General features: G+C 45.3%; 1 protein-coding gene across 2 annotated transcripts in view; it reads left to right on the plus strand.

The window, feature by feature from the left end:
* The window catches only part of Antxr1 (ANTXR cell adhesion molecule 1), a 187586-nt gene that overhangs the window by 62771 nt on the left and 112809 nt on the right, over positions 1–12006 (plus strand). For both annotated transcript variants that reach the window (XM_087907059.1, XM_087907058.1), the window contains exon 9: positions 4461–4521. In XM_087907059.1, the coding sequence (XP_087763185.1) occupies positions 4461–4521 (61 nt within the window). The remainder of the gene's footprint in view (positions 1–4460; positions 4522–12006) is intronic.

Raw genomic sequence — 12006 nt, forward strand, 5'->3', positions numbered from 1 at the left:
GACTTTTAAAAGAAAGTCGCCCTAGAACGAGCCACCTACAACATTATGGTTGGAAAATTATCCACTAAAGAGAGGGAAGCGGCAAAGCAGTCCCCGTGGGAAGTCAGTTCCAGCCTGGGAGGTACCCGTAAGTGGTGATAGAGACAATGGTCTCGTTTTCAGAAGGCCCAGGAATTATACAGATAATAGAAAGAGAAGCCATGAGAAGGTTGCTGTATTAAGGGAACACAGAAAGTGTTCCTTGAATTCACTTTTTTAATCTAATGTTTAATCCCTACTATGTGCCAGGTTAGTCTTTGTGAATACAAGAGTGGGTAAGAACAGATCCAGTCTTAACCCACGTAGTGTGTATGATCTGAAGGCAGCGGCCCGTTAGAAGCACGCATACTTATAAAATGTGATATGGCCATGAAGGAGGACACAGATCTCTTCATGCTTGGGTCACATGGACTCACTGGCAGGGATTTGACTTTTTCTGGAGAGTAGCAGGGAAAATGATATTAAAGTGCTAAGTTTTTGTGTTAGAGAACTGGGCCGATTTAGCCAGCCAATGGGAAGTTATCCTGAACTGCACGGCTCCAAGGGTGGAAAGGAAGAGTTGATGTAAATATGGTAGCTGCATGGCTGTCTCTCCTGTGGTAGAAAGTGAGTAGCCAGAGGCATCTGGAGGAGCCTGTGGCCACCATGGCTGTCTCCCGGGAACAGAGAGAGGGGCCAACTGGTGAGGGCCAGAGCTGTCTCTCAGGAGCAGAGAGAAAATCAGAGCAGGGAAAAGCTTCACGGGTTCTAAAGGAAACTGGGAAGCCTGTAAACTGGAACAGTCTAAGAACTGGCATAATGGAGAAGGGGGAGTCAGGAAGCTGTAGCATGGGGCCTTTGGTGTGCACAACTAATGGTCACATGTTAATAAGGACCCAGATGCCCCACTTGTCCAGGTAAGACGGGATGAAGGAAGTGGGTCTTCTTGGCAGAAACCATTTGACTGGTTTCTGAGGGATGCTGCATGTGAGTTTTTATCTATCATCCAGCAATGCCCCTGTGTCCAGATCACTGCCATTTTAGGGAATTTGGGCCTAACACTATATCCATACATCCTCCTTGGCTACTATTGCCTGTGCAGGAGAGGGGCCCTCGATCTCTTCCCCTTCAGAGAGTCTCTGAGCTGGTCTGCTGCTGGCTGCAGTTCAGGCAGACTGATGACAATATAGTCTGGGCTGCTGATAATCAAGGGGTGACCCCACCCCCAAGACCCACGCGTACCATTAAGACTTTTCTACCTTTTGACACCAGAGATTTCAAGCTAACAGGAGCTGTAGTCCCGGACAAAGCCTGCCTATCTGCCCTGGTGAATTTGATTCTACGGGCAGTTATGATCCCTTCCAGATGTTTTAGATTAAGTTTGGGGAAGCTGTGTTTTTACTTGATTGAATCTCAGCACTTGGCTGACATATTTTGGCCTTTTATACGCTCCTTAGAGTTATCAGCTAATTGCAGACACTTCGAGAAAATAATACAGCATGTGTTTATTGTGACAGACCCTGTTAGTATGTCTGCAGTCAAAGATTCATGGAAATTTCATTTTGCCAAATCCTAGTTACACGTTAGCATTGGTTCAGAAATGTCAATGGAAACTCAGGAGCGTACATGAGCAGACATGTCATGTACTTGTTTTGGGAAACAAAAAAAAAGACAGACCCAATAGTTCGGCTTTCTTCTTCCACTGTTTTGAAATCTTCAGTTATGAATGATTAAATGATTGATTCAACTTTCAAGGGGAAATCTGAGGAATTCTTGCAAAACATCAAAACACAGCTCTGTGTTGTTCTGCTGCTGCTGTTTACTGACGCACTCCCTCTGAATTTGCTCCATTTCTTTAAATGTGGTCTCTTTGGAGTGCTGTCCTCGAAGATTTGGAAAGTGACTCAGGAAAGCAGTATACGGTGGGGGAGGGTAGTCATCACATCCAGGTAGGGCCACTTGAGGAAGGCAGTATCTTGTCCTAGGATACTACCAAAGGCCTGAGGTAGATGAACCGAGGAGAGGGAAGCTTGGAGAAGCTACGTGCCTGTTCCCCAGATGTATCTATCGTTGGGGCTGTCCCTGATGTCAAGGAAGACTCATGACAAGGGGGAATTAAGAGCGCAGCATTGAAACAAAGCGTCCAGAACCAACTACGAAGGGACTTGTCGCTCCAACAGCGACAGATGCACAAGAGAGATGTGACGACAGAACATTGCATGTCCCTGCAGCTGGGACAGGGGTTAGCAGGAGTTGGGTATTGAAGGTCTCTAATTGAGCCAAAGCCAAGGGGACCATCACCCAAGCGCAGAGTCGAGAGGAAGCTAAAGGCAAATAGGGCTATGGGAAGGCAAATTACAAAAACCCCATGAAGCTGTACTGCAAGAAGGGCCTAGGAAATGTGCATTTTTAAAACCGAGGAGCCGGGAAGATGGCTCATTCGGTAAATGCTTGCTTTGCAAGCCTGAAGACCTGAGTGCTAGCCTGAGAATGCAAGTTGAATAAAAAACCAAGTAAATAATCTCAGCCCTGGTGAGGCAGAGACAAGCAGATCCTGGGGCTGACTGACTGACCAGCCTAAATGAGAGACTCTCCAAAAGAAGGTGGGCAGAGCCTGGGGAACAATACCCAGTGTTGTCCCGGGGCTTCGCAACTAACGTGTACACACATGGACGCGCGCACACACACGCAGAATGATTCAAAATAAAGTTGGCAAAGAAAGAAATGCTAGCTTTCATCACTTCCAGCTGTGGCGTCTCCTAAAAGCCACGCCGTAGCTGCTGACGTAGCTGAGTCACCTTTACTGTTTCCTCTTCTGCACTCCAGAGAAAGATTTTTTTCTTAAGCTTGTTTGCTCATTTTCTTTTACACTGCTGCTCTGAGGATGCCCAGATTTCTCCCTGGAATGGGTAAATATTGTCTTTCTTGAGAAATTTGTGTGTTTTCATTCCCTGAATTGAGATGTTCCTGAGTACCTCTTCTGCACTTGCTCCTGGAAGGCTTGGCGCCATCTCCACTGCTCCGGGAAGATAAGGCCCCCTGCCTTATCTTCCTGAGCTCACTGAGGAGCTCAGGAGCTCAGGAGGAGCTCACTGAGGAGCTCCTGAGCTCACTGCTCACGTCATCTCCCTTCACTTACCCTTGCGCCCATTCTCTGAACTGCAGTTTCCTGCCCTTTCCATTTGATCATATATTGGGGGGGAGGGGGGGTGGATTATGTAAATGTAAGCTGCAACCAGAGGTTTCCCTAAGTAAACGTTCATGCAGACAAATGGACATTTCCTGGTTCTAAAAGACACTTCTGCCTTCTATAAACTGAATTCTCCAAATTACATCGTTAGTTGATTTCACAAATACCCTTTCATGCGTTCAGAAATGGTACATTTCAGCTCTCCGAGCCATCTCAAATTTCATCGTAAGTAAGCCCCAACCATTTTTGGTTAGCAGATAAGTTCAGTGCCCCCTACTTCTTTAAAATGCTTGGTTGAAATGTCAGTCGGTACCCAACAAGGGGTAGAATGCATAGATGGTGAAGAGGAGCTTCCCTGGCCCCGTCAGAGCCTTCATGGTCCCCAGGCTCTTGTTCAGTCCTCGTGACTCAGCTAGAGGACAAGTCCCATCTGAACAAGGGCAGAGAGTCCACTGGAAGAGTAAGCAAACATGTAAGCTGCGAAGCTCACCAGGTCAACTTTCCAGACAGGAAGCTCTGAGCAGTGTGACCGCTATGCCTGCATTGCAGGCATTCCATCTCTCTCCAGCCACATCCGGGCTCACTCCTCCTCTCTGCTGGTCACTCTTTCTGTGCCCTGCATGTTCCCCAGCTGTGCCCCCAGCTGATCGAACGGCTCTGTTAAAGTCCCATTGCAGCTGCCTTTTCTAGGTACCCTTAGCATAGCATCCCCACAACGGTCCCCATAACCCTTCTGGTTTATTCCATCTGCCCCTTTAGCTCTACTAGGACTGGCCATTGTGTGTCACGTCACAGGGAAAGCCCCATGGGGTTGTGCGGCACACTATCCTCCAAGCCAAACTGCTGACATCTTCACGAGATCAGTCATGCCTCCTTTGAGAATTCATCTCCGTGGGGCCTACCAACTGTTGACATGTTCACATCTTCCCTAGGGAAGGAATTTTAGAGATGGCATTTGGAATGCCATTCTGCATCTCTTGGTTCAACAAGACTCATGCTTAACAGGTTCAATAAAATCCTAAAACAAATACAGAAGGGTCGAGTGAATGAATGGTTCTTAGAGCTGTTTGGACACGCGGCGGCACCTGGCGCAGCCTGGCTCATTGACGTGTGGTTTTGAGAGTGGTGTATCACCCAGGGTTTCTCCCGCACTCCTAATGTCCGTGAATTTCTCTGTCTCATAGTACTGTCTTAATTCTCTCTTTTAGTAGAACAAGCCCGCCATTGACTGTTTTATTTCCTCTCCACCTAGATTTTAAAGAAATCTTGCATCGAAATTCTGGCAGCTGAACCGTCTACCATATGCGCAGGAGGTAAATGGAAACCAAGTGCTCATCGCTTTCAATTAGTTGGTTTGAGCTCAAATCTGTATTTGCTTCATGTGTGAGGGAGTAGAAGTGGGGCAAGAGGCAGGTAGGTGTGACTACAAAAATCAGAAATTGCTAATTAAATCTGCTGTGGGGAAAAGAAAAGAAAGAAGAACCATGTCAGTTGCTGGGAAGTCTAAAATCAGCCGTCAAAATCCCTTCTTTTGACATGAGTACAAGGAAAGTGTAGAAACCCTGGATTCTCACCTTGATGCGAGGCTGATCCCAGCGCCACCCCACCTGTGACCGCCCTACAGATCACTCCAGGGGTCACAGTGAGCCCTGGGCCTCCCTTGGAATGCGGTTCTTAAGTATTCTGTGTGCTGATACAGTCATTTGACCTAACTGTTCCATCTACCAGGACTCACAAAATGGTGGTATCACTGTAAGGTCTGCTACAATGTATCATCAGCAGAGGAGCTCTCTAGAGAGCAGCCTTTCCTTTGAATCCCAGTATCATCTCCAAGTGATGAAGACTGGGGCTTTGGCCAGCTTTGCACTATGGGCTGCCTCCCACTTTAGGGGTGTGCTCCTCCGATGCACAGGCGTCAGCTCTGTTTCAGTCATGTAATTAGACCTGATGCGGGCCAGGCACATTGCGGGGTGCTGGGGATATGAAAATGGACTCTCTGGGTCCCTGTCCCGCTGAACCTTTTGTCATTCACTATTGAGAGTCCCTGTTGATGCTCCATTTCTAGCCTCTCTGAGCACCAAATGCCAGTCATTGATTATCAACAGAAAATATGTCACCCAACCTGGATGAGACAGTAGATCCTGCAGAAAAGCTTGCCTATGGCATATTTTACTGGTATAATCAAGGTGCTTGCTTAAGAATTTCCTTCTCAACTCTTAATTGGATTTTAGAGTAATTGGAAATGGCCAAGGAGGTAGACACTAAATCTGTGTCAACATCACAATAAATACATACATGTTAGCAAGAATCAATGCTTATGTAAATGTGCACATATGTATGAACTCCATACATATATTAATGTATATGTGTATATATGAATACATACATACATGTATACATGCACATGTATGGAAAGTTGTTAGCGGAATATATGGTGGCTATACTGAGCTATGTGTTAATTTCCCAAGGAAAAGCAATTTGAAAAGATTTCCTTTCTCTATACTCAAATAATTGTTTTTTGTCAACTCAAATGGCAGGGGAATGTGTTCACCACAGGGCACACTCCAGGAGAATGTCTTCAAAGAAAGCCTGGTGGGGTGATTTACAAGTACAATCCCATCACTTGGGAGGCTGAGGCAGGAGGATGGCTAGTTCAAGGCCAGCCTGAGCTCCACAGTGCACCATGTAAGGAAGAAGTGGGTGGCCTGGAGGGACAGTTCAGGGATTAAGAGCACTAGCTGCTCTTGCAGAAGAGGTTCTGCAAGGGGGTTCCCAGCCCCCACAGGGTGTTCACAGCCATCTGTACCTCTTGTTCCAGGGACCTGATGCCCTTTTCTGATGAAACTCTAAGGATATCAAGCACACACTTGGTGCACACTCATCCATGCAGGCAAAACACACACACACACACAATGAATAAATCAAAAACACAGGGGAGGGAAATTTGCCAAAAGATATGTCCATATAAATGCCTGCCAGGGTGTTGTAAAGGGCCGTGCAGAGCAGAGCTGAAACTGGACTGGACTTTATTGACTTCAAGGTCAGTCACCCTGAGCTTTGGGAGTGTCTTGTAAGGGAGTGGGCTGTTCGGAGGACTTGAACTTCATGTATTGTGTGTGAATACAATGTGTTTTTTATAATTCTGAACTTTAAAGTAATTAGAAGACAAGGAAGTCCCTTGATTGTGCAATTATCTCATGGGTGATGAAAACCCAGGTTTTGGCTTTGCAACCTTGGCTGTGGAGCAACCCTGTGATACATCAGAAAGCCTGCAGGGGGTGGGCAGTTTCTAATTCTCAAGAATCATTAGCTCCTTCCCCTAAGCACCTTATTTGTCTCCATGTCCCACTGCCTAGCAAAGTTCCTGGCACTAAATAGATCATTAGTAAAATCTGATGAGTGTCTTTATCTATGTAGTCCTTCAAAACACGATACCATTGACTTTTCTCTGTTTGATCCTTTTTAGCTCCTTCTATACAACCATAAGAGGGTCATCCACTTTTTAACCGTTTTAACTAGAACAAAACACAATTTTAAAAAGCAATAGCCATTTAGACAATAGTAAAAAGCCCTCCTCAAAAATTCTATACTCAACAAGTTACTCAGTCTCCCTCACATACTGTTAAGGTGTTCGAGACAATTTTAAAAATTATATACATAAACTTAATGCATATGGCGCAGAAGTACTAGGGCCCACGAGATCTGCCAGATTCTCTGAGTGGGTTGTCCAGTGGCAGGTACTGTGTGAGGCAGCAGGATATAGAGAGGAATGAGGTTCTTACAGGATAATTACTAAGGGTAGAATTTGGGCTCAAATAGCCAGCTTCATATACAGACAGGTTTAGGGAAAACCTGATTCACTGATACAGGGGAATGAAAGTACATGCCACTAAAGGATGTGTCGCTAGCCCAAGTGCCTGGGGAGCAGAACCTTTGCAGAACACATCCAGGCTCGGTCTGCCAGTCTGCAGGCTTTGAGTAATTGTCACATGCATTCTTTTTTATCCACACTGTGGTTTTTAAAGATACAGTTGTTACTATGTTCAAACACCAATGTACTTAAGGAGTCCAGTGTTCATACTATCTTGGGAAATCAAACCTAGTGAGAGTGGCGCTGTATTTGCTCAGGATAGCCATTGTTGGGAATAAGTGACCAACATGTATGTCTTTCTTCCCACACAATAGCCCCTCTCCACTCCCTATTGTCACCCCTGACTCGTGGCCGTTCTGCTCACTCCTTTGTCTTGATTCAATCCCTGTTCCAAAGCACACAGTTGTCACCTGCTGTGTGGCAGCTTTGACACCACCTTCGTTTAAATAACTTGGTTCCCTTCCAACACAGATGCCTCTGAAGGTTCTTATTAACCATTCGTGTGTGCCCAGCTCTGTGTCGTTAGGAAAGTCGGCCCATCTATAGGCTGCTCCACCTCCCTGAACCCCTGTTTAGGAAACACACACCGTGATGAGCTCAGTGGGTCTCAGGCTCAGAGTTCACCACATACTCCATAAGCAAGGACTCCAGGCAAGAACTGACTGGGATCCAATCCGGTCTGCATTTAAAGTCCTTATCAGCACTTCTAGAAAGGAAGCCATACCAGTCTCTCACATGACATTTCAGAGGCTGTTGGAGTATCCCTGTTTCCCACTGCTTCTGATGAGGCAGGGAAAGTTCATACAAGAGCAAACCATTTCTGCCTTCACGTCTGCTGTTGAAATTTAGATGCCTGAAGGAGACTCATTCAAGCAAAGTCAGAAGGTGTTCTCATTTCTTGACCTGTTTGGTGTTCTGCAAAGTACTCATACCTGCTGCTAGACCCTCTTCTGAATGGAGTGTTTCATGGTCTTCTGGACACACACACTCCCCTTAGTTTAAGATATTTCTGGTTGGAGAAGAACTCTCATGTACTGGCGATGAAAATGCCAAGTGGGAAGCCCACAGTGAAGACCAGTTTCTTAGAAAGTTAAACACACACTGACTGAATGGCCCAGCCTTGCCATCCCTAGACATCTGCCCAAAACAAAAGGGAAAATGAAATTTATGGCCAGACGAAATCAATAGGTAGTTGCTCATACTAGCTCTATTTTTAATAGACCCAAAGCTGCAAACCACTCACGTATTCATGAGCAAGTGAATGGACAAAAAAAAATAATTTTTCTTTATGTAGGAATAATACTCATCCCTAAAACAAGCCCTGAGTAAACCTCAGAGTAAGCACAGGTGAGTCTTAATCACACTGATGGGAGAGCCAAGCAGAACGCTTGTTTGTGTGACCCCACTCGATGAACTCCTAGAAAGCTGGACCTGATTGATGCTTTATTAGAAAGCAGAGCAGCGGCTCCTGAGATTGAAGGAGGAACAGGAAGAGATGACAGAGGCAGTGGAGGGGAGCATTGATGGTGGTAAAGTGGTCAGGAGAGATGACAGAGGCAGTGGAGGGGAGCATTGATGGTGGGAAAGAGGTCGCTATCCTGTCTGCTTTGTGTGTCTCTCACGTCAAGTCCTACCCTTCCCGTGCAGCTAATGTACCCCAGTTATGACTCACAGACCTTGTTGTAAAATCTCAGTGTTCCAAAGAATGTTAGATGGTGCAATAAGCATTTATCAGGAAAGAAAACCCAAACCAACTTCCAGGATGAAGTGGCCCTGGCTGTCGTGGGACACAGCAGTGTTGAGAGAGCCGAGCAAGGGGAAATATGCTCTCTTTCTGGTCCGGTGAGTGATGGGAAGCCATCCCGACACTATGAGTTTTAATTTAAAAAAAAAAAAACAGCCAAAAGAAAGAAAACTGAAGAAAAGGAGAGTGTAAAGTAGGCTTGTCAAACCCCTTACTTTTTGCTTTTTAAATCACAAACTATGAAATTTGCCCTTCTAAAGCATACAGTTGATCAATGTTGTGTGGCCTCAGCAGCCACCTAATTCCATAATGCTTTCGTCACCCAGAAAGAAAGAAACTGTACCTAGTGAGCAATCATTCCCACAGCCACCACTAGTCTGCTTCCTGACTTTGCTCTCTTAGACAATTCACAAAAATGGAATCCTGCAACATGCAACCTTTTGCACCTGACTTCTTTCATTTAGCACAGTGTTTCTAAGGCTCCCATGTTACAGCGTGCATCAATACCTGGTTCTTTATGGTTAGGTAATATTCTGTTATGTAGAGAAATTTATTCATCAGTTAATGGGCCTCAACTGTTTCTATTGCAAGCTCTTGTGAACAGTGCTATTGTGAGTTCTTGTGCACGTTTTTATGTGGACACCCAGCATTCATTTCTCTTGGATATACATCTATGTTGCCTGTGATTTCTGTCCTGTGATGTCAGGTCCCATAGCCATTCAGTCCCAAAGAAATACACAGAGGCCTGCATTAATTACAAACTGGTTGGCCTAGTAGCTCAGGCTTCTTATTAACTCTTACATCCTACATTAACCCATAATTCTTGTCTGTGTTAGCCATGAGGTTTGATACCTTTTATCAGCAAGGCATTCTCATCTTGCTTCCTCTGTATCTAGGTAAAAACTGCAGACTGAGCATTCCTCTTCCCAGAATTCTCCTGTTCTCATCACCCCAACTATACTTCCTGCCTGGCTGCTGCCCAATCAGAATTTTATTAAAGCAATACAACTGACAAATCTTTGTAGGGTACAAGACCATTGTCCCACAACGTATCTAGGAGCAGAAAGCTTGGTTCATGGTGTTTAAAATTTATTTAAAATTTTGAGGAACAGCCAGACTATTGACAAAAAGGTTTACCATTTTATAATCCCACTAACAATGCACATGGATTTTCCTTTCTTTACCTACTCTTGTTACTTTCAGTATAGCCGTCATATCAGCTATGAAATAGTATTGCAGTTTTTATTTGCATTTCCATAGTGACTAATGATGTTGAATATATTTTCAATTGTTGACCTCAAAAAGTACCCAGATTAGACCTGACTGGGACCTGAACACGTGAGCATCTCGCCTTTCCCCATTTTGTTCTTTCGGTCATCCAGTGAGCTTACATGGAGCTAAACCCACCCCAGGTTAGCAGGACAGCATCTGGAAGACATAGAAATGGTAACATCTGATCAGGAACCTTAAATTACAAGTTTTCTGCCTTGCCTTTGTCTTGAGGATACATACCTTAAAGGAGAAATATCACAAAAGATTAAATCAAAGACATAAACAATTTTCCCTGAAGGCTCACAATCCACCCAGAAACTTCCTGAAGGAGCTGGTATCCTACAGAGAATCCTGTGTTCACATTTTCTGTACACACTGAACTGTGTAGACTATGAAGGGTCAATTTTATGGCTCTGGGGATAAGGGACATAAGAGTAAGGTGTCCTAGATGGGGTGTATCCTGGTTCCTCCTAGCTTCAGATCCATTGCAGAGCTGGATTACATAACTTCTTTGTACAAGAATCTGGCATTCCAATGAGGCTGCTGGGTCAGATCTTTGAGCTGTTCTGGAAACCAAATGTGTGTGCTGACGCGGAAATTGTGCCAGGCAGGGTAGGAGCCTGCCTCTCACTCCGGCATCTTTTCCCCAGGCCTAAATGGCCGCATGGTTTGGTTCCTATCGTGGGCCCCTGATGTCTTCCTTCCTCTACTCCCTGAGGCAGGGCCAACCAGACATGTGGGGAGCTGCTTTTATAGAGGGTTCGACAGCTGAGCTGGCAGTGCTGAACATGGTGTTAGAGAAGGGAGCTTGGCGTGCAGCCTGTGTCCAACATCTCCTCTCCCTTTGCTGATCTCTGAGGAAACGAGAGGGAGGCCAAAGGCAAGGCAGAAAACATGCGGAATCGGCAGAAGTGTCGACCAGATGTCTGTATGTCTGGCATTCAAACTAGAAACCCAAGATAGGTTTCCCAAGCTTCATTGAGGAAATAGACGCAGTAAGAGTCTTTCCATCCACTGAACTATCCAGTGATCAGAGATGGGCCAGGATGGGAAGCATCTAAAGTTTTAAATCCACCTTTCTAAACTTAGCAATAGTTTGCAAGTATCAACATGCATGTATAAATCCTCACTGCTCGTGACTAGAGCCCTGAAAAACCACACTGATTAATAAAGCTTCCAACCAAGGTCCTGACCCTGAGGATATGAGTCCAGTTTTGCTAGCTCTGGGTAAATCATCAAAAAGGTTGCAGTCTTACTCCCCTTCTCTTTTGACCCCAGTTCTTCTGAAAGCCTTCCTTATTTGTACTCTCAACCCACAGTGCCTCTGGATTCCTCACAGATAGTTTCTTGTTTTGTGTGTGGGTCAGCCCAACACAACTGACAGATGAGCACACCTGTTCAAAGTTAGTTCAATGATGGGCATTAAAGAAATCACACCGCAACTCCTTCATTACTCAAGGGTCACAACACAGTGAGCGTCCATTTTCTGTTTCAGCCAATGGTCTTAAGAGGATAGTGAGTGACAGCCAGGCTAGTGGCCCCTGGTGCCTGGCTGCCCTGGATTCCAGATCAGGTCTGAGGGTTTTTAAATTGGTGCGATCTTGAGCAATTACATAACCTCTCTGAGATCGCTTTCTCAGCTACACTCCCTGGCCTGCAGGGGGTTGGAAATGACATCAGAGCCCTACAGCGCTCACCACTGGGCTGGCACAGTCAGGGGCAATTAACTATCAGCTATTGCTTTGGCAAACAAGATCTTTGAAATCCATGGGAGTGAACGTGACATAAACTCATGACATTTATTTAACATTGAAAGAGTCCCATATGCTGGCTTTTTAATTCCATTCTTCTGCCAATGCAGCCTCTACTTGGGTAGCAAGTTACTTTAAGTCCACTTTCTCAGACACTGCA

Source organism: Myodes glareolus, chromosome 6 (assembly GCF_982192425.1).
Source record: "Myodes glareolus chromosome 6, mMyoGla1.1, whole genome shotgun sequence".
NCBI lineage: Eukaryota > Metazoa > Chordata > Mammalia > Rodentia > Cricetidae > Myodes > Myodes glareolus.